Raw genomic sequence first — 23,697 nt, forward strand, 5'->3', positions numbered from 1 at the left:
ACATTGATCCTCACTGGGCGCTGACCTTAGACCAGCCAGGTTTAATCCAAGAGGGTCTGATCTCTGCTCAAATAGATATATTCCTGCTAACCTTCTTTTGTGTGCTGGCATATAGGTCTTTGTAGTTAACCTGCAAGTTTCTGTAGTTCTTACAGAGTAAACAAACAAAGCTGTATATCCTTTGTGCCTGTGGTTTGGCTGTGAGTTTAAATCTTATTATGTGACTGTATAAATCCAAGGATACACAGCTCCTCTAGTAATTTGTGTGTGAGAAAGAACAAGACTGTTAACATTTTAAGATTTGTTCCTGAATCTTACAATTTCCATCATTTTTTTGTTTTGTTTGCGGTTTAAAGACCAACCTTTCAAGTCTGTAATTTCCTCACCGGTTCTGAATAAAAGAATTAAGTTGGGAGAATAAAAGACATAATCTGTTCCTGCTTTGATGCTGTTACAGAGCTGCCTCTTCAGGGAGCACCACCAGCTTAAAGCTTTTCCCTTTGAAAACATGACTCACCAAGACACAACCTTCAGCATTTTACAAAGGCCCCATAGCAGGGCTGTTTGCATTTTGGAGTCAATGGGCTTTATGAAATTTTCTCCTCTTTCCCTCTCTGCCTGCATACCTGCTGGGCAGGACTAAACAAGGTTGCTTTGGGGAAGGGCTTGTCCTGATTACTGGGAGCTTGGCTACGAGAAGTAGTGCCCTTCTACCAGGGCAAAACCAACACAGTAGCACAGCAAAACTAGAAAGGGTGTGAGTGGCCCAGGAGCAGAATCCAGTTGCTTGATTTACACCTGAGTAATTACACTGACTGCAGTGAAGCTACTGCTGATTCACACCGAGGAAAGAATCAGGCCAAGCACGAAGCTCAGCTGAAGCCAAAGAGAGCTATTGCATAAGGAATTTTACAGGATGCCATTTGTGTCTCATGTTTGAAAAAGGGAGACAGAAGGAAAGTGCTTCAGGCCACCCTCTGGCTTCAAACCACATGCATATGCTAATTTGGAGCATCAGAAGTTTATAAATGTGGAAGGTGCTTTTGAGGATGAGTTCTGATGTGCACTCCTAGCACAAATGGAACATGACAGAGAAGAATCTACAGGATGTTAAAGCCCCAGCTTGCTCCTTTGTCATTTCCCTGCCAATAATTTATGTATTGAAGAGTAAGTTGAGTCCTTTTTATCAGATAGAAGCCTCCTACTAACCATCTTGCTTTTCTCAGTAGACCTTTCACAAACTTCCAATTAGTAATCTACAGATCTGGAGGACTACAGATTATAAATCTTGCCTGTAGATTTTTTCAGACAACCCTATTCTTGGTTTTCCATTTTGTTTAAAAATCATATTTTCACTATGTCTAACATGGTTGAAGGAGGTCTAGTGTCAGTATGGAACACGAACAGCTTTGGCAACAAAAGGGACAGAAAGTGGGGAAATTTCTACCCAGTGCCCAAACAATCTCCTTAATCAAAGAGGATGAGCAGGACATTCATTCTCCAAACAAATTAATAAGCTTTCCAGGTGAATTTTCAAAACTGGACTGCTTGAAAAGCAGCTATTCTCTTTGATCTGTAATTTTGATTTGTACAGTTTTTACCCTGCATACTACAGTTCCCACAAGCATGTTACAAATTCTCTGTTCCAAGTTACTGTACCTTGACATAGGCAACAATTTTAAGGGAGATAGTTGCAAGATAGAGGGAGTTCATTGCAAAATCCATCAGATTCCACCAGTCATGTACATACTCATTGAATCCACCATCCCACATTTCCTTGATTTCTCCCCAGATAAAACCTGTAGAAAGAAAGGCAGAGAATTCATTGTCATGACGAGGCATTATTTCCCATTAAAGCACTGTGCATATCTGATGTACTGCCAGACAACTGGGAATTAACAGCTTGGAAAAAATGTCTCATCCCTTCTGCCTTCTACAAAGTATAGTGCTGCTGATTATGAGACATTTTACAAGTCTGTGGGGAATGTAGTCTAAAGAAAGATGAAAAAGACATTGGTTTCCTACCCAGAGCTCCAGATACACACACGAGGAGACTGCCTGAAATATGTTTATTATAACCAGTATGAGTGGATTGGCTCAGCTGAAATTTGTTCTATGTGAATAAACTATTTTAGCAACTGTATCAGGTGCTGTTTCTAATAGATTTTCTGCTCTCATAGACACTCTAAGCAATTCATTCCCCTCTTAGACACTTTTTCCTGACTTTCTCTAGCAACACTAGTACCAGCTTGTACATGCCAGTACAGTTCCTCCCTGACCTGGAAATATCACACCAAAGAAGGAAGACGTGAATTCATTCTCTCTGCTCAGTCACTGTATTTATGCATCTTGCTGAACAAAAAGCCCACAGGGATAATTTGTGAGAAAAGGTAAGACTCAGCATGAAAAAGGGCACTGCAGCCTGGCACTGCCTCCCTTGGCAGTGACTCATCTCATGTCAGATATGGCCAGGGGTCCTGTGAGGTGAGTATTTGTTCCCAAGGATAGAGCCAGAGCCCATCATCTCAACTCTGAAACGCCTTCTGGTAACAATTTTTGGCACTTGCTAGTGCTCACTGTGCCTCCTTGCAGCTGGAGGAGTGAGGGGCAGTTTCTGAAGTTCTGCTAAACTCACCTGGCATAGAGTTATGATTTAAAGTAACTTGTATGTCCTTTATTGTAGATCTGTTTAAGTATTTTTGAAAGCCTAAGTCCCATTAAAAAGTAAATGGCAGCTAGGCTCCTTCAACCTCTAAATGCTTCTGAGAATGTCTTTAGAGCCCCAGGTATTTTTGAATTACCCAGTTTCCAATATTATCCTTGAATGAAGACCTGAAACATGTGTGAAAAGACAAAAAACCAAACCAAAACAAAAACCAACAACCAACAACCAACCAAACATAAAATCCCCCCCAAAAAATACACCTCCAGGTTATTACTAATATAGTTTCTCAAACTGCTGCCCCTACCTAACCACAAGATACTGCAGTGGTCACTGATATGCTACTTGCAACTCAACTTTAAGGAGCTGAAAGTTCAATTTAAGAGCAAGTAAAATTGAAATGAGCTGCTGCACACCCCCAAATATCAATCTGAGCTGTTCAGCTGCCAGCCAGCAGGTCAGCAGTCAGACAAGCATAATGTCAAGGCCAGTAAGGTAATCTTATTACAGCTGCCTCCATGTCTTTGTATGAACACAAAACAATAAAATAAAATAAATCAGTGAAAAGGATCCTGTTGAAGAACTCATACACTGTATTTATAGTGAGTTATCATTGCTGGTTACTATAGTTACAGCAATGCTGTGTGTGTCTGTTCTCTCTCCTTTTATAGTGGAAAATATTTCGTAAATAATAACTTTTAATCTGGTGAAACTGTTCTAATTTCTCCATTTAATAAACACTCCTACAATATCTGTATTTATCAGAAACAAAGGAGCTCAAGAAGAGGAGGCAGGTGTAAGACGTGCTTTTTTTTTAATGGATTATCCTTCTTTCATCTGCAAATCAATTTTGTTGACATGCCTGCCATTTCCCTCAATTTTAAGCACAAATTTAAAGTGATCACCTAAGCTCAGGGAAGACATTTAACTTCCTCAGCTTACTCTGAAGTTTCTACCAACATCTGCATTCAAATGCCATAAATCAGTTTGATCAGACAATGAGGCTGTGGGTAGAGCTGTGAAAGGAGTACAGTGCCCTGGGTCACCACCCCAAGTGATTTGGGAACATCCCACTTTCCTTCCTTGTTTTGCATCAAGTCTGGCACAGGGAACAGCACAGAACCAGGAGGAACACAGAAACAAGGAGCTGTGTCCTGGTGCTACCAGGAGAGGGGAGCCAGCAGGTATGGGAGAGGCTGGAGGAGAGCTATATAGGTGTGGAAACCAATGCCCAGTGGTTGTCCATGTCACTGAATGTCCGTGGAGACTTGAGGCTCTGGCAGCTCCCAGCAGCCATGGTAGGTCCTGCAGTGGGAACTCCAGCACTGAGCAGGTCTGGCAGTAACACCCCAGCTCACAGTGGTGCCACATGCTCATGGCACAGCAAGGGGGATGGGCACTGAATCAGAGGAGAGATTGTGCTCCTGATGGAGCCCACAGGTTTCCACTTGCTGTTGTGTTAGAACTCAGTTTGGAAGGGTAAATAGTCTCATCAAAAATATATCAAACTATGCTTGTCTGCTCTTCTCCCATCTCATCTCATCATCTCATCTCATCTCACTCACCTCATCTCACCCTACCTCACCTGTACATCCTGCCCTCAGGACACAGACACTTCCCAGCTGTGGTTGCCCAAGCCAGACTGGAATAAGAGCCTCATGTTTAACCTTCTTATAATCAGGGCTCTCTCCTTCTCCTGCTTATATTAGAGTATTTGATGTTGATTTGGTCAGTGATTATCAGTACAGACTGAGATTTATCTTCCCTTTTTCGCCTTCCTGTAGGTTATTTAGGAGTCTGGCAGCCCAGGAATAAACTGGGCTGGTACCTGCACACTGCCTGTGGCAGCCAGGCAGGGAGCAGGCAGGAGCAGAGACAGGCTCTGGGCACTGCCTGCTGCTGTGTACCAGCCAGCAGACCTGAACCAGCAGGAGAGGTGACATTGTGTGTGACCCAGAAGCTAATTCCTAACCCCCTCCTTGCACAGAGCATGGGGGAAGCAGGGAGAGAGCTGCATCTGCCACGGTTTATTCAGGGTCATGTCTAAAGGAAAGTCAGATGGCAACAGAACAGCAGAAGAGCCCTAGGCCAGCAGGATCTGTTGTTCCAGAAGGAGCCCAGCTGTTCTGCACAGTTTCTGGAGCTGGCTGCCAAATCTCTTCACATGCTGATGATGCTGAGATCAGGAATGAGTCCCCACACAGTTACCACGGGTGCCAGTCAGGCAACTGTGGCTCAGCTTTGTTGTGTTTTGGATTTACCTAGAACCCAGGGCAGGATCATCCACTCCACGATGGTGGGAGGTGGCCCCTGCATGTGAAGGTCAGTCCTGACGATGTGCTGCGACGCCAGCAGGAGCATGAAGAGGAAGGTCAGGTAAGAGCCGGTGTGGCAGATAAACTTTATAAATGGCTTTTTAATGAACAGTCCCAGCCTGCTCTTCGGTGCAATCAGGTACGCCACGGACAGCACGGGAAACAGCAGTCCAATGGTGACACAGGTCAACAGTTTTACTGCCCAGTGTTTCCGCCTCCATCCTGGGAAACCATCGTACCAAAGTGTTGCTAGTAGCTGCTGGCAGTTTGGCTGAGCAACAAACTGAGGAGGAAAAAAGAGAGAAAGACTATTACTGATTGGTGCTTCATGTGCACTCCCCCTCACATATGTGTTAGAGCCCACACGAACCCTCATAATACGTTCAGGGCCAGCTATGGGGTGGAAAAGCATATTTTGGAGACAGAAGGGAGAAAGGAGGCAGATTTCGCTCTTATTTTTCTATATAAGATTTAAGATTTCTTCTCGCAGAAGAAGTATTATTTTTCTATTTGAAGCATCCTTATGTAGATCAGCCACTCACCACACAAAAACCTCGTGCAAAAGTGACACAATGAAAATTTACTACAAGCTGTTTCTCTTCCCATGTGTTCGAGCACGTTTCTTTTCAGAATGTTTCAGGTTTTGACTGCCTCAAACAAAGCACTGTCAGCATCTTGAAGAAGTGACTAAAAGATGAGACAGGAGGGAAAAGGTGTAAACCTCTGAGGGTGTGTGTGTGTGAGAGAGAGAATGTCTCCAGAATTGTGGGGGGTACTGCACGTGGCTCTGTGCAAGGAGGCCACAATATGTGTGTGTGGGCTGGGCATGAGGCAGCGACGTGAGGTGCAGCCAGGTGACATCTGTTGGGAAGCAGGACAGCACATTTGTAAGCAAACCTCGCTATTCAGGAAGGGAGCAGCTGTAAAATGTAGGAGATTAAGTGGAGGCCAAAAGAAATCTTTGATCACAGCACCAGAGGTGACACTTGGGAGTTTACCTTCACTCTGTAAAAAATAGCATTGTGATGGTGATTTACTGCATCTCAGTGAGTCCACACCAGACATGCTCAGGTTGCACCGACTTCAGACTGTTCTGATCCCAAACAGCCTCTGGGATTTCAAACTCAAGCCATGATATTTCTGCTCTATGCCAGAAGACTTTATGTTCCTGATTATACCTGGACAGCCCCGTGGTTTTCAAAGCTTTTCAGACCCAGAGATAACTAGAGATGTCTGCAGGACTGAGACAACTGTGTTTTTCATTACATATTTGATTTCTAATCTGCACTGGAAATTCAAAGAAAATCTCAGCCATTGTTCTGAGGATGCTTGTTATACTCACTGTGCTGTAATTAAACCAGAAAAAGTAGCTTAGCATGGATAGAGTTATGGATAAACATGCTCCTGTAGCAACATATGTATGATTGGACATACCTAAATCAGAAAGAATCACACTTGCAATGGACACAACAATTGTAGCAGCATTGATGAAGGAGAAGAGACCTCTTATGAAGGAGGTTCAAAGCAGGGAGTAACCTGAAGATGACACTACAGTTCACTACATTTGAGATCAGCTCAGTTGGTCAGAGCACGGTGCTGTTAACACCAAGGGGGTGAGTCTGATCCCCATATGGGCCACTCACCCAAGAGCTGCACTCTGTGATTCTGTGTGAACTTGGCTCACCTGTATTTAAAAGGGATCTCTGGAGGCATGTGGTGCCACCACACTCTTCACAGCCCTCAGGGAATATTTTATCAGGCAAAACACTCTCTCACCACTACAATTAAACCAGCTCTGTGAAGGAATATGTTGTGGTACCAAAAGGGCTACTGAATACAAGAGTCCTTCTGTTTTGCCACCCCACATTGGTGTGATTTTTTGCCTCTGGAAGAAGCATATATAACATATATATTACTACTGCCCTCAGTGACTCATACTGAGTCAGCCATCCCATGTGCATTTATGAGACAGGTACAAGGCTCTTCTTGTCATGTCCAAAGATACCTAGACATTCCTGTAGCTCTTCGTCACCAGGAGAACAGATTCAGCGTGAAAGAGGCATTAATTTAATAAAAGCTTTAGCACACACTGAGATTTTTTAAATATTCATTCACCACAAAAGATGCCCAATATTGGGAAGACTTTCAAGTGCAGTTCTTGGAGCAGTCTATATGAGCAGAACACTGTCACCACCGTGTTCAAAATGATTAAACCAAGGTCAAGCAAAAGGAAAAATTAGTGTGATGAAGTCATTCACTTCTATAAGTATTTTTAGATTTTGTTAATGTATTTTATATATTATAACAAGATGTTTGTATTAGAAACAGATCACTTTTGGACTGGGCAGTTCAAATATACAGAATGACCCAAATTAGCATTGAAAATAAGATCTCCAAGAGGACTATCTGGCATTTATGAAGCTGGATTTTTTGTGTTATTACAACAATAAACTTCTGATGACTTCTGCATCTGTCATACAAGTATGACACTCTGTCCCAGAGGGCTTTGGGAAAGAATATCAGAAGAGGGTGTGATTTGGAATCAACCTGCACATGCATGCAGCAGAAAGTGGGCAATAGCTGACAAGGTCTTCAGAAAAAGCCAAGACCTTGTAATGATCAGAAAAATGTCATTTCCACACTTGGGGACAGTGATTATAAAATCACAGAATCACAGAATGGTTTGGGTTGGAAGGGATCCTAAAGTTCATCTCGTCCCACCCCCTGCCATGGGCAGGGACACCTTCCACCAGCCCAGGTTGCTCCAAGCCCCCTCCAACCTGGCCTTGGACACTTCCAGGGATGGGGCAGCCACAGCTTCTCTGGGCAGGTTAAAGAAACAGTTCTACAGAAACTAAAAAACATCAAGCCTCGATGGCTGTTGGTTGGGGTTTAATCTCTGATTTCATAAGGGTCAGTGCTTTATGTTTAAAATCTAGAAGAAACAGAAAGTTACACTGCTCTATCTTCTCATTTAAGATCCCAAACAGGAGCTGTTACTGGATGTGTTCTGCACTGATTTACAACTCCTGCTTCTCTGACATGAGGCACAACTCTTTTTTCTTTTTCTTTTTTTTTTTCGAGGAAGAAAATGTTATAAACACATTTTCTCTTTATCACATATGATAGAAAGCTCTAAGGGGAGAACAAAACTGTTTTTCCCTTGAGTCAAAGTCAAAGTCATTTGAGAAATCAAATGACTGTATGTTCCTCTGGTTGCTGTGCAACTTGCAAGCATCTTAAAAGTGCCTCTTCTCTGCCTAATGGCTCATTTCTAAAATCTGCTTTCTCAGTTGTATCTGATGTTAGTTCTTCAAATGGAGAGAAATTCACACATCATGAAAGAGCAGCTTTAAAGAGCAGATTGGCAAAAGGGAATGGAAATGGAAAAAGCCATTAAGTTTTCCGATCAAGCCAGTCCCAACCTCACTGAAAATGGCCCATGGGAACTTTAAACATACCACAGAAAGAGGCTCTCCCTAATGTCACAAACCATCAGATGCTGTCTTTATTAAAGACAAGGCCAAGCACTTACCACTATAAGTTTTATTAATTTGTATTAGTCGAACTTACTAACTAAAGATTTAAAATCAGTAAATATTGCTGCTTAAATCTCCAGCAGTGCAGCTGGATGGAAAAAACAAAAATTTCCAGTTTGCAGAAACACTGGAATTATGAATTATAATGAAGAAGTCAACTAAGCCATTGGTGTGCTGGCTAAAGAATTGATTGCTTTTTGGTAACTTTCCTTTCCATGTTACTTAGACTAAACCATCAAATTCCTTTACTGAACTAAACCACTGAATGTTCAACTCATTAAAGGTTGTCTAGGATTCATAGCACTAAATCAATGCACATAAAATACAAGAACATGAAAAAGCTTAGTTACAGCCCTTCTAGGCTTGAAGTAGCCTGAAATCCTAATAATATTGTGGAAGTTTTGTTATCATCCATCATTTCAAATTTCTTCATAAAGTTAAGGAAATTTCTTCAGTGCCAATAGCAGAACTGAGGTTTGGAAAAGCAAGTTGACGTCTTCAACACTAGACCAAGGCCTTTCCTAAGTCAAAGTTTAGTATGAGCCTATAAGTATGGGCCCAAATATGTTTTCTCACCTTTTTGCAAAGCCTTTGATGTGCCATAGACAGAAATAGTGCATGTGCATATCACAGCCTTTTATCATTTCACATGAATGTATTGTGTGTGACAGGATTTGGGATCAGTTAAAGCGTCTGCACAATGAAAAGCAGAGATGCTGATAATTTAAAAATCTGCTTATTGTCCAGTTTTGTAGATGGTCCAGAATGAGAGGCAAATGTACTGCACCAGGAGCTCTGTTTGTTTAAGAGAATATGTGACTATAAACCACTATTTCTCCAATGCTTAAGAAGCACAGTATCGAGCATTTTTTCCAAGGATTGCTGCATTATAGGAGCCTCCAATCTCTATTAAAGCGGCAGCACAAGACACCATCCCACGAACATGACAGAGAATGTGCTGACAGCTGAATTAATGAAAAGAGAAGCCTCCAAAAGGTGGCATTTATGCTCAATTCAGCTTTCGTAGGAACTAAACATTTGATGCTGTCCTTGTTTGTGCTGTGGCAAGAGTTAATTTTCTTCACAGTGTGGGGCTGTATTTTGGATTTGTGCTGGAAACAGTGTGGGGATGTTTTTGGTACTGCTGAGCAGCACCTGCATGGAGCCAAGGCCTTTTCTGCCTCTCCTACAGCCCCACCAGTGAGTCATCTTGGGGCTGCCCAAGGAGGGGGGACACAGCCAAGGCAGCTGACTCCAACTGAACCCAGGGATAGCCCAGACTATATGGCTTCATGCCGAGCATAGAAAACTGGGGGAGAAGGAGGAAGGGGGGGAGATGTTTGGAGTGATGGCATTTCTCTTCCCAAATCACCGTTCTGTGTTACAGAGCCCTGGGGATGGCTGAGCACCTGCCTGCCATGGGAAGTGGTGAATGAATTCCTTGTTTTGCTTTGCTTGCATGCTTGGCTTTTGCTTCATCTATTAACCTGTCTTTATCTGAACCAATGGGTTTTATCACTTTTCTGATTCTCTCGCTCATCCCACTGTGGGGCAGAGAGCGGCTGCGTGGGGCTGAGTTGCCAGCTGGGATGGAATCACGATGGATGCTCTGAAGCCCATGGTATTGCTGGCACAACATTGCCCAGGGTGCTCCCCACTTGCAGACAAGCCTGCAGATGCATTTCTAGAGGAGGTAATCCCAAAAGCTATCTCCTTCTCCATGACCTGTCGAGCAGAACCCGTCCCTAGCTGAAGATACAGTTCGCTGAGTAACTGGGAGACAAGATGCAACTCCGAGTCCTTCTTGTGAGTACACCAGCCCTGTATCACCTGGGAGCAAGGTGCTCTGTCTCCTGGCCTCTGAAAATGGGGATGAGTATCTTGGCCTTTCCAAGAAGTGAGATCAGCAACTCCAGTCATAGCTGTGAAGCACTCTGAGGGTAGAGACTATTGTAGTACAAAGTCTTTTATGTTCTCTCTTTCTTCCTGTCTTGCCAGGCTCTTTGTGTAACATTTGGCTTGCAGCTGGATCATGCTATTAGAGAACTTAATCTTCAGTGTTCATCAAACTCATTGCCACCTAATCCTATACCAAGGAGAAAATTCGTAAGGGAAAAAAGCAGCTGCTGGATGGAGTGTCTTTTTCTTAATAACTAATCTTTACTGATATTTTTAAGTCACCTAAATTCTTATTGGGAATTAAATGCTTTCTGCGTGCTCTGCCATTAATATAAATATCAAACACAGAAATTATGTTCCACCCCCCTCCCCTGATCTATGGGGAAATCCCTGATCTCTCATAGTCATAAGTAATTTAGGATCAGACACAGATGGGCTGAGATATGAATGCCTCAGGGAGCAACTGAAATAGCTCCCTGATAGACATCACAGGGGCTGAGCACAGCATCTCTCTGCCTTTATTCTGATTATCCTGACGGCTGCCAACAGCCTTTTCTGTTTGGAGTTTGTTGGAGTTCTTGTCTGTACTCTTGCTGTGGATGGTGAGAGTGAACGCTGTTCATAGATGAATAATCACTAATTTGTAACTGCTGAGCCCTGTGCTAATAAGCAGGACAGAGTTTTTCTATCAGTCAGCTACACCAGCTCCCAGGGAGGTTCCCACCGAGAGCCAAACATGGCATGGGAGCCATGGAATTAACTTCAGTTCCCATCTCACACTCGTTTGAGTAGGTCAGATTCACTGTACCCCAGAGCATCTCAAACACAGCAGCTGAATGCCTGCAAGGTTACTGGGTCTGGGGTATTATTCTATGCTATTGCCTTCTACAATTAAAGCTATTTTGGCTTTGGAAAGGCAGGTTTTCACACAAACTGAGTTAGATTTTGCAACCTATGTGACTTTTTGCAGTCAGGCAACTGCAGTGTCTGATGCAGTAGCATAGGTATGTATTTTAGTTAGATCTGCAATGAAGGCAGATTTCCCACGACCCCAAGACTCTCATGAAAAGGATAAATGCCGTTGCCATTCTCCACTCAACTGGAAGTCCTGTCCCATCCCACATAGGTGCTGCCTTGCACCTTCCCCTCTGGCAGATGGAAGGGAGATGTCTCTAAAGACACACATCTCCCCCTGTGCTGGGGAGCACAGTGTGGCCAGGCAGGGTGGGAGCAGCAGGTCTGTGCCCCTCATCTCCACCCCACATCAGTGGCAGGGGTGACCCACTCAGACACTGCACCCAGGCTGTCCACCCCACACACCCCAACACAGCTGGGGAGCCTCTGCACTTGAAAATTCAGAATTAATTGCCTAGAATATCTTTCCTCCCATGTAGATACTGAAAAGTCCTACACTGTCAGTCCTATCACAGACTTGGGTTTGTCAATCAACGCCACATCTTAATGTCTTAACCCAAAAGCTTAATACACACTGTCCAACAGCCCAAGCAGTCTGTAACACTTGGTACAATGGATCACACCACTCAATGAAGTGATCATCTTTACTCTGACTTCAGCAAGGTGAAATGTTATGCAAAGAACTGGACTTTCAAGATCCAGCTTCTTCCTGAACTCCCAGATCCTTGGGATGCTCCTGCTAAGAACCAAGTAGCACAAAACACTTCCAGGGCCAGACAAACCCTTCTGCCTCTATTTGTACCAAGGAAAAGATCTTGTGAGGAAGAATGGAAATGCAGTGGTTTGATTGCTCTTAAAGGAAATTCCAGTGGGCAATACTCAAAGAGCCCCATTTCTAAATTATCTCAAGACAGGAGAGAGAACCTCTGTGTGGCCTATTTTGATGCCTGCTGCAGAGAGCCAGTGAGCCCTGTGAGACCAGATATTCTAGAGAAGAAATACCAGCCTCCTCAAGTTTGCAGTGTTGCAAATGGTGAGATGAATAAGAAAATCCTCTTTTGTAGCATATTTCTTTTTAAAGTTCAACCTTGTTAATGACTGCAAAGTTATTTACATTCTGCTGCTGAAGTGTGAGCTGCAGAGGGTAAACACCTAATGGTTGTTCATCATGTTAATTAAGTACTTTCTGCAACAGGAAAAAAAAAAAAGGAAGAAATAAGACAAAGTAGTTGGAGGGGAGGCTGTATAACTTGGGACTACAACTCAACATTCCTTATCAGATACTTCCAAGGGATAATCTTTTTTTTTTCAGAATGAATATCGTATCAAAAACACAGCTGCTACTCACACACCTGTTAGTACCAGCAGTGAAGCACTGATGCAAATCCAAATGGCAGCATTCCTGCCACCAAGGGGATCACATGGCTGAGCTGGACTGAGTCCTTCAAGAAAACCTGGTGCTGCCCAAATTGCTCAAACCCTCAGCTGGCGAATAAAACAAACTCCAGATGAACATGATCCTCCACAGATGAACATATGGCCTCAAATCAGAGAGAACTTTGTCTAATCTGTTCTTAAAATATTTTAAATTATGATGCCATATGAATCTTAACTAAAGGTCTTCATACCACATCTCTCTGATGATAGCACACATGAACTCAGCTCAAGCAGTAGCAATTGCAAATTCAGCAGTGATGTGAATGCTGGCAAAAGGAAAGACTGAATAACCTCTCAAAGCCTGCCACAGTTTCATCAAAATTCACAGTTTTAACACATTCATGTTGGATTCGCTTAAATTATTTAAATAAAAGAAGTCCCACATATCTTAGGACAAAGGCAGATGCTTGCAAATGCTGGATACCTACCCATGGAAGAAGCAATTATAAAATCTTTAAGCTTGTAATTAAATTCATGTCTACTCAGAGTGCTTAAAGGTGTGTTTAGCTGTAGGTTTGTATTTATGGCCGGTGTCAGCGGGATTTAAGTGCGTTAAGTTCAGCAGTGAATAAAGTGGAGGAGCTGAACGGTGCTCCTGCAGCAAACACCCCACCAGAACAGGGTTCCTCTGGGTCAGACCCTGAGCAAGAGCCCAACGTTGATAAATAAATTCCTGAGGGATGTATTCCAGCAAGCATCCCAGGATATGGTTCTGTTAAAGATTCAGTAGATCTAGGCTGGGTTTCCAAAGGCAGAGTGCTGCAGTACAAGCAAGCATTGAATACAAGCAGTACACCTCAGAGAGAGTCAGTTCATCCCCAGCACACACCTGGGTTCCAAGAGCTAACCAGGACATACTGGACACATCCTCAGAAGCACTGGAAAAACACTCAGGCTAAAAACCATTTAGAGACAAACCTTTTAGCGTTTCCTAAGTCCTCTTGCAGGCAGCACTTCAGCAGTTACAGATCCTGGAAATGAATACTGGGAGCTCTCAGGGGCTTTAGCTGAAGTGGGGAAGGTATTGACTTTTAAATAAAAGGCTGGGTTTATTCTCCCTAGTGGACTTCTAACATTTACATTAACTAAGTGATAAGTAAAGCAAACATGAAAACTTTAAAAGTCATTCACAAGTATTTTTAAACACACACCTACTTTACCCAATTACTGTTAATAAAAAGTTCTAAAATTATTTTTCCTTTGCTTCCTCTCTGACCTGACACACATCTACGCTGAAACTAATTTTGGGGTTTTTTTCTTTCTTCTTTTTACCTTTTCTTGAATGAGTAAGTTTACTCCAATATCCATGAATGAACAAGTTAGCACAGTATAAACACTTCTCACATTCTTGGGAACCTCTAAAGGCTACCTCTGCTCCTGAGTAGTATCACTGCTGAGGGGTGAGGATGTTTACTCAGCCAGCTGGGGTTTGTAAAGAACAAGAACAAAAATTGCAGTCACAACTTTTAAATGTCAGTCTGCACAAGATCTCAGTTTGGGAGGGTGTTGTGATTAACCCATCTATTCATCTCACTTCTCCTGCAGCGAAGACTTACGAGGTAACTGTGTTCTCAGTCACCTCGTCTGGATAATGATGGATCTGATGTATACACGGGAGGTGCAAGGGTGTGGAATCTCAGTTCTCTTCTGTAGAGGGTTTCATAACTCACTTCTCTAAGCCACAGAAGTGAAGCTGAAATTCACAGAAATCGGGTAAATACCAGTGACCACTTCTGTGCCTAAATGAAAGAATCCATAGCAATGGTTTTTCTACGGAGTTTATTATTTCAGGGTGTCATTCAAAGTGAAGTATGAAATAACATGATATACTCTTCCCCAGTGATATAAAGCTGACTCCAAACACACTCCAGACCTTCAGATGTGGGAAGACTGAACACTTGGCTGATATCATACAGAAGGTGTCACTTCTCTCCAGTTTTTGTTGTCTGTAGAAAGCCCATCAGTCATGCCCTGTACTTTGGCTTTGGCTTCCCAAGCCTCTTCTCTTGCTGGCAAGAAGACTGATGGGGAACTTGAAGTTAAGGGAATTGACAAACTCACTCATCCTTGAGTGTTTTTAAAACAGTGCAACCTGTTTAGCTTTCAACATATTTCCTGTCTTTGTCCAGGAGATCATTAAGTCAGAGGCACAAGGCACCAAAAATGACTGAAAGAATGATCCTGGCATTTACTGCCTGCTATACATCACACTAACACAAGCAGAGTCCTTGTCCTTGACCAAGGTTTTTTCTTCAAATTTGCACATGATAAGATTAGTCAGAGATGATTTTGCTGTCAAAAGAGAGTGTTCTGCAGTTCTGCTCTGTGACAGCTGTGATATGTGGCTAACCTTCATCAACTTAGAACATTTTGGTGTTACATGAATAATATACCAAATAATACTGTTTCCTCAAATAAACATTCAAGTCCACTTTGTCAAACTGGTGAACCACCAGTTCTCTGAATATTATTTATTCTTCCAAGTCTGGAGAGAAGTTATGCTTCAATGACTCTTGTCCTAATTTTTGTAACAGCTGCAGAGGTTAAAATTTCCATGATAATTTCCAAAACTGAACAAACAGATCTGGCAACTGCACAAGCCCATAGAGTAGGGGCTCTGAGATATGCCCCACCAGCAGTCAGCAGGAATGACTCTTTTAAGGGTGCAAATACAGACAAATCTCCCCACCTGCCACGCCGAAGTCCTGCCTCTGAAGCTGCTGATAACAGCTCTGTTAGCACCACGTGCATGAAAGCCTGCTGGGATTGAGTTTGAGAAAAAACAGCTTCATTTAGCACAGGCCATTGTCCACACACCAGGTGGGAACTTTGCTGCATACAACAACGATGGATTGTTGTATGGAATGGTGGTGTGGGAAAATGAAAGGTCACATTTGCACATTCAGCGCTTTTGAAATCCCTAAACTTACACTCAGGTCTGTGTGTAGAACAGAGCTGGACATGGTGTAACCACATCACCCTCACCATCGAACACCCCAAGGGATGTGGACGTTCCAGATTCACTGGAAATGAAAAAAAAGCTTCCACCAGGAGCAGCTCTGCTTCCCCGTTTAGTCCTGATGAAGATCTTTTCCCAACCTGGTACGATTTCCTTCCAGAAATCCAAAAGTAAAAGCCTGCTTATGCTGTGCATGCTCAAGGAAGGCTTTTCATTTTGCCTTTAAAGAGCACAGTGCAAATATTCAGCCCTGTATCGTTATTCCTCCAGGCAGTATAGCAAGAAAATAGACAAACCCACAGGAGAATAACTTAACTATGCCTACAAGCAAAGAAAGATCTGTGGCCATCCATCAGGATACCTGAATGGCTTTCAAAACGGGTAAAAAGGTGCAGGACACGAGCTTTGATTTTCACAGATCTCGCGTTTCATTTTTCACGCGTCTCTGATATTTTTATAAGCTCTTTTTATACACTAACTGAAGCGCCCTCAGAAATTTTCCAGGTTTATGCATGCTCCCTGGAGAGTGATGCTGTGCTTCTGACTGCAGCCACACAGTTGACAAGAGTCAAGACACAGTGGAAAAATATGCGGCACGGCAGGAATGATTATTCATTTACTCCAGTACTGTATCTCAAGAGGTACTTGTCTATGTAAATGTCCTGGGGAAAAAAAAAAAAGGACCAAAACTGTTGAAGCTTCATCCTGAAGAGAAAACAGCAAAGAGCAATGCTTTTGAATTGGGAAAGCAAACAAATCTATTCCTCTCCTTTCCTGCCATCGATTAGAGCACAGTGATGAGGAGAGACTACAGTTAAGATTTCTGAGAGGAAATTTGTGCACTCCTTTGATCTAATTCCATGAAAGTGCTAAGCAATATAGTCACAGGCAAAATAATTTTTTTTCTGAGTGTCTTGTATTGTGTGCATTTTTTACAGACACATAAACTAAACCTGCACAGCTATTTGCCAGTACCAGCAGCAGAAAAATCCATTAAAAACCCACTACTGTGATGTTTCACTTGGTTTTGAAGATGTGAATGACCTGTGACAGAGACCAGGAATAAGCTGAATGTATATTGCTATTCTTGTGCCACAGCAGAATGTTAAATACAAAGAGGAATCTGCCCTTCTAGACCTCATTCACTGCTGCACTATGGTTCTTCTACATTATTGGCAATGTAAAAAAAAAACTTAAAGGACATAAAAATTCTATTTGCATGCTGCCTATGCTCTGATTCTCTAATACAACAATACACACTGTATAGACAACTGTGTTTTACGTGACTGGCAAGATCCTAAGAGATGACTTTTCCCCATCTTTTCTTAGAAATGCAAACAAATTAACAAATGCAGAGCTAATTTGGTGCCAGAAGAGCATAGTGAAGACTGCTCCTCAACAGCTGAACTGTCTTTTCGTACTAAATTCTCAGCATCTTTCTTCTTCCAAAATTAGTCATGAATAAAAGAATTTGAGAAGTAATAATACAAAGACAAACGCTGTATACTACAGAGCATTCATGAAAAACCTGCTGGTCTCTTAGACCAGAATTACTGCGATCCTTCGAAAATGATTTCTTTAACAGTGGACTGAGAAAACTGACATGTCTGTGCTGGATGTAATTAGTCATGTTTCTCAGTGCACTAGTGCTGTCGTCATTTTTTCTAATATTTTGTGACTATCAAGCAAACAGGGATCACAACTATTAAGTCCTTCCTATCTTCTGGAGAAACGATCAGGGCTATTTGCAAGTTGAACCTGAGGACACAACCATTCTACACCTGAAATGAGAAGTGAGAAGGAGCTTCTGAACATTGCACAGCATGTTTCTATCATTTACTGCCATAAAATACACTACAAAGTTACCTAGGGCGCATTTTAATCTTTCCCGTATAACTGAGGTTTTTCCATCTGCCTAAACAGTAATTTACCCTTTAGGATTTACGGGCGTATTAAAAACAAACATGAAAAGCAAGAAATTTATTCTCCATTGTTTTGACCCTCCTGCAAAGGAAAAAGGTCTTCTTCGTAATAGGTGACACATTTGTCAGTTTGTAGAATATTAAACAGGTTTAATGGTTGGGAATAATCAAAACTTCTACCTCCCAGGGTTTTTTGGTGAAAAAAAAAAATGGAATAAGAGATTTTTCTATCGTTGTAAAGACAAACCTGTATCTGTGTCCCGAGGCAGAAATGCACTGGCAGTGGGATGTACCTGGGGATACAGGCTGAGCTGGAGCCCTTGGGATGAGGCTGCTCTCTTTCTGAAGGAAGAACACAACTGAAGTGGTTCCCTTTGCTAATCCTTGCTCACACTGCTCCCTGTGAAGGCTGAGGCACTCAGGCCAGGTTAAAAGATAAACCTGTGTGCCCCACGAGTGTGTTTACAGGACTCGGTGCAGAGAACAGGGGTGTGTGTCTGTGGCAGGGCTGGTTGCTAATTGTTTGCTAAAACTTAAAAGCAAGATCAGGTTTTTCTCTAGTAGCTAAGTGCCAAAAGGTGCCGCTAATTCAGCAAATGCCTCAGCAAGATAAATGTCTAATCTCCAACAGGATTTAGGTACTTAACCAGATTATACTCTGTTAAAAAATTTACTGTCTATTCATCTGCACAGTTAGCACTTATTTAGCTTTAAAAGCCTTCCTCCAAGGGCACAGTTTGGAGCAAGAGCACACAGAATAATTCATAGAACCACAGACTCCTTAAGGTTGGAGAAGACCTCTGAGATCATTGAGACCAACAATTAACCCAGGACCATCATGTTCACCACTCAACCATGTCCCCAGGTGCCACATCCACATGCCTTTTGAACACTTCCAGGGATGGTGACTCCACCACTGCCCTAGCCAGCCTGTTCCAACGTCTGACCACAGACATCTAGCTTTTCCCACTGGGATTTTTTTCAGTCCTGTATGTTCACTGCTGGGGTCATCAACCTGCACTAGAAATTTGAATGCTGTTACTTTTCTGTACCTGGAACAAACCAGCACCTTCTCTTCAGTATGGGAGTGCAATGGGGGCCGGGGGGAAAGGCATGGTGGGTTCACCTGAAATGCCTCAGAGAGAAGAACACTGAATAATGTGTCTGGTGGAGATTCTTGAATTCCCAGATCACTTACACTGGTGCAAAGTGATTTACACACAGTCCTGCTCCTCCATCAAAAGGCAATGATCTCTTTACCCATTTCCTCTTAACGACTTCTTTGAAAACAGTCTTGAACTTGAACTTGTCTGCCCAAGTAGGCTGAAATGGAATAATTTTATAGTTTGGGGGGAAATTTGAGATTTACTTCGCTCAAAAAGCAAAACGCTGCAGGAAATTTGTCTACCAATTATTCTAAAAACAATGTGAAATTATGCTGAATAGAAAGAACGAACACCTGCAACAACAATTGACACCCCAGAAAATAACCAAAGTCAATTTTGGATTCTTGTCTTAGACAACTAGAGATTTGACTTTTATTTTTGTCAACATTAAGATATAAAAATCTTCTCCATCCAATCCAATCCAATCCAATCCAATCCAATCCAATCCAATCCAATCCAATCCAATCCAATCCAATCCAATCCAATCCAATCCCATTTAATGTTAAGACAAAAAGCTTCAGTGGAACAAGATGATCTGCTTTTAAAAGTCTGCTGTTTCTCTCTGCAGAACTCTCTTTCACGAAACCAAACTCGCTTCTATTTTCCTTCCTGTCCCCACAAAAATTCTCTCAGTCTGATGCTCTTCAATCATGATTAAAAAACATTTCTCAGCATCTCCCTGGCAAATGTTCCTACTCATTTTTTCAGAATCTGGCAGGATGTTTGTATCTTGCTTGAGGTTTTGTATTGCACTAATTATCATGATAAGACGGCCTAATTAACATGATAAGAAAACCACAACCATCCTGCAGGATGCATCAGGTTTTTGTGAACAACTAGGTAGGATGATGGGGTTCAGTATTTGGTTTCACAACCTCATTCATTCTGCCCCAGCCCACCAGTATTCTACCTGGAAACAGCACAGACTTTAGTTGGCAACACAGAGCATATTTGCTATAATTTATAGGCTGGAACTGTCATGAGTGTGTCACAAAACATGGAATTTGTCCATATGCTTGGAATTAAGTCAAATATGCCTAAAAAAAAAAAAGAATAAAAACTGTCAAGCAAGATTAAAAATTTGTTACTCTAAAATAAAAAATCTTCAGGACTGTTCAGCGCCACATTTCAAATACAGTGAAGTCCTTCAGACTTGCTCTTGCTGAATGTGAATACGAGATAAGGGTGGCCACAGGCTCACACTTGGATGCCAGCAGTGACCTGACATCAGGATCAGCAGTGATCTACACACAGCAGTGCCAGGGGTAGCCTGGCTGCTGAGGGGTGCACGTGAGAGCAGCATCTGTGGCTGTCAGGTCAATGAAAAAGCAGAAGTGGTCTTTCTGGCCCTTCTTAGACTCAATGAACACTGACCCTATTACCTGTATTACCCTCTTCCAGATTAATGTTTCACTACTTTTTCGTGTCCCTAAAGCACTCATGGTGTTCCCTAACACTGTCACAGCCCGAGTTAAAAGCACAACCTGGCACGACACCGGCGAGCCTTGCTGACACTTGGCTGGATTAGCCCAGTAAGGGCAGTAAGTGGCCAAGTACTGAACCCCAAAAGCTTGAGGTTCTGGCTCCAGCTCATTGCAGCAAAGGGACTGGCACTCAGGAAACACAACAGACCAAAGGGATGAAAGAAAATGTACATCTTTCACTTCTTGGCTATTGTACTTTGGATGACACGAGCAGCCATTCAGGGAGGTGGAATGTTATCATATCGTGTTGGGTCAGTGCATAAAACGAAGCGTTGAATTTGGGGAAGGCAGTGAAAAGAGGAATGTAGCAGGTTCTTCTGCTACCCACATCACCCTCCAAGACACAGAGGAATGTGAGGGACATTGCAATTCAGTTCCTCAACCAAGCAGCTCAATTCCTCCTTCAGATAACCTGGAATATCACTGGCCAACAGTCATATATCATCTACTAAATTCTGTCTGGGTTTGGAAAGAGAAAGAAAATCCATAGCCAACTAATGAAACTGTGGTCAGCATTCTTCTGGAGTTCATGGCTTTTATTAAATCAACTTATAAATCTCTGGATTTGCAGGGCTTCTGAAAGGCTCTGTGTCCTTTAGCTGAAGTATGGCTTTCCTCTCTGGAACTACAGAAAGGAGTTTGAATTTCTGGGAATTGCTTCTCAGTTCCTAAAACACAGATGGATCAAGGACCAAGAATCAACCTGAGGTGTCACGAGTGTGAAGAAGTATTTGCATGATGTGATCCTTTTCTGAGCATCACACAAGCATTTTCACCCAATAAAACTGCTGGTAACATGGAGACCTGAGACAGTAGCAGTGCTCCAGATCTCTCCTGCTCTCTTTAGCTGCTCTCCTTTCTCTGACCCTTATGAATTAATGTTGAATGGGTGCTTAGAGGTGTTTGGTGGCTGCAGGAAGTGAATTGTGTATTACACTATTTCCTGCAGCCAATGAGGAATCCAAGGAGTCAACCTTTATGAGCTAGGCAACCCCTTCTAGCTTTGGGTTCCTGCACAAAAGCAGCAACTGGGGAAAGCTTTTAGAGACAGATCTGGAAATGTCTGAAGGCTGTTCTTTGCAGGGGGTGGGTTACAATGAAATGGGATTCAAGTAGCTTTGAAACAGAAATTGTTGGTACTGTAGAAGCCATAGCCCACTGCAGCAAATTCGAGTCCTGTTGCCCTCAACTGTCATCAAATCCACCTTGTCACCAAGGTGCACTGAGCCTGCTGGTTTGTGATCGACCCAGGTGCACAGGGTTCTCTGCTCCATGCAGCATCACACCTGAGAGCCAGAAACACTGAATAAACCCACAGTGAGTAATGAATTGTTTTACCCAATACCTTCACGTTCAGACGGCTCTTACCTCTTTCTGGTGGTACTTTATTGCTACCTTTAGCTTTGCCAAATCATGACATTTTTGGGGGTCCAGCTCTTCACTTTGATCATCTCTGTGATTGAGAATGATCTCCAGTTCTCGGGAGCTCCGTGCTTGATCCAAAAGGTCCTTGGCAAAACGCTTGCATTGCTGTGAAAGTTCTTCATATTCAGCCTTGAATTCATTTTCCACTTTGCTCAACTCCTTCAGCTCCCAGCCCAGTCGGAAGGCTGTCAAAATGGGATCCTCACTTGATAAGGCAATCAATGAAGGGCTGGCTAAGGCTTTGTAGATGTTCAGCCTTGACCTGGAATGCCTCAGGCTGTCCACCTCCGAACTGGAGACACATTCCACACAGTTGCATCTGATCTGGTGTGGGCGTGGAATCGTTACCCGTCTTTGGACAAGCAGTTTGATGATTTCGTAGTTGTTGGTGTGAGCCGCCAGCATGATCGGCGTGATGTCTGGAGTGAACTCTGAAAACTGGGTGTCCATCATCAAGGTTGGAACCTGTATGAAGGGATAAACCATAAAGGGATGAAGTCATATCTCACGTGGAACAGCAGAAATCAGATGTCCCTCTTTCATACTTTTGAAGTGATGCCATAACAAAACAGAGTTTTTATAACACCCTCTGTTCTTTAAATCCTGCTATAGCCATGGACACACACACACACACTCCTATTCTGGCAAAACCATCTTCCCCCAAATCAAGCCAGTCTGCCTCCTAATCAGGAACCTGTGACCATTCAGCTTCCAGTCTGAAAAGTCAGTCCCATCCCCATCCAAATGCTTTACATGTAAACCTCATCTGAAATGGGTATTGGTTCATACACCAAAAGAAAAAAACAACGAAAGGATGAAAGAAAGGAAGACAAAAGGCACAGGTAATTGCACAAAAAGAAAATCTAGAAAAGAGTAAGCACTGAATAGCCTTCCATAGCTATCACTATTTGCACGATATATTCTGCATTGGCAGGCCAAGAACCTCCTGGTAGCAGGTCCTGCAAAAACCAAACACTGGTCTGCAGGTGGGCAAAGCTCTTCTTCTCTTTTCCCTACTGTTTTCATTTGAAAATACTTTTCAGCGTAAGGATACATCGCATAACTGCCCTCAGAATAGATTCATTGGGGTTTTTTTTAAATGGACTTGAAAAAAGTTAAATGTAAAATTAATGAGCCATAGTCCACTAGAAATAAGCCACTCCAGGCTGTGCATTCCAGCTACTATTGCACTTCCCAAAAGATGAGCTTAATGCACACCCTGTTGTGTCTTATTACTGTATGCAGAGAGCTAAATTAGATGGAAATGCTCTTACATCCCAAGCACACAGTGTTTCCATTTGCAGCACAGGCAGCTCTCTTTGTTGTGTGTTAATCACCACTCAAACACACCCTCCTCTCTGTGCCCACCACTCCTGCCCTGGCACTTGGCATCCTGCTGCTGGAGGGAGGAATGCTGCTTTTGGTGAACAGTAGGTCTGGTTCACCTTGCAAATGTCAAAGGTGCTTGAGACAACTGTTGTCAAAGAGTCGTAACGACAGGAAATATTAGTCTGTATAAATCCTAAAGTATAGGTGTGATGAAGTATCATGAGGTAAGTGATTAAAAATCCTTCCACAGGATACCCCCAAGGCTGATTATGAGACAGTGAATCTCCAGCCATGGAATGTCAGTTCCCTGGGACTGAAAGGCCTCTATAGCACAAAAGAGCTAAAGTTCATCAGTAAACCTCTACAGATGCAACAGTGGGACAGAGCCTGTTCACAACACACAACACGATCCCAAATGTGATCAACACATCAAGATGTAGGGCTAGTGACTGAAGCAGGGCTCACTGGGGGGCTAGAGAGATTTTGGGGAATAAATTTGCTCCCCTAAATGTGGCACATGAGGAGTTAAATCCCTGGCAGCCTACAGACACACAGGCAGAGGGATTTTGGGGAATAAATTTGCTCCCCTAAATGTGGCATGTGAGGAGTTAAATCCCTGGCAGCCTACAGACACACAGGCAGAGG

The 23,697-nt window shown here is 42.8% G+C and overlaps 1 protein-coding gene across 1 annotated transcript in view; it reads right to left on the reverse strand.

The window, feature by feature from the left end:
• TRPC5 (transient receptor potential cation channel subfamily C member 5) overlaps positions 1-23,697 on the reverse strand; it is a 93,133-nt gene that overhangs the window by 33,444 nt on the left and 35,992 nt on the right. Inside the window, exons 3-5 of the mRNA XM_017819611.1 lie at positions 21,667-22,188; positions 4,924-5,260; positions 1,660-1,799 (exon numbers count right to left, since the gene is read on the reverse strand). Of these exons, the coding sequence (XP_017675100.1) occupies positions 1,660-1,799; positions 4,924-5,260; positions 21,667-22,188 (999 nt within the window). The remainder of the gene's footprint in view (positions 1-1,659; positions 1,800-4,923; positions 5,261-21,666; positions 22,189-23,697) is intronic.

The sequence above is a fragment of the Lepidothrix coronata genome, unplaced genomic scaffold (assembly GCF_001604755.1).
Source record: "Lepidothrix coronata isolate B3197 unplaced genomic scaffold, Lepidothrix_coronata-1.0 Scaffold2, whole genome shotgun sequence".
NCBI classification, from domain to species: Eukaryota; Metazoa; Chordata; class Aves; order Passeriformes; family Pipridae; genus Lepidothrix; species Lepidothrix coronata.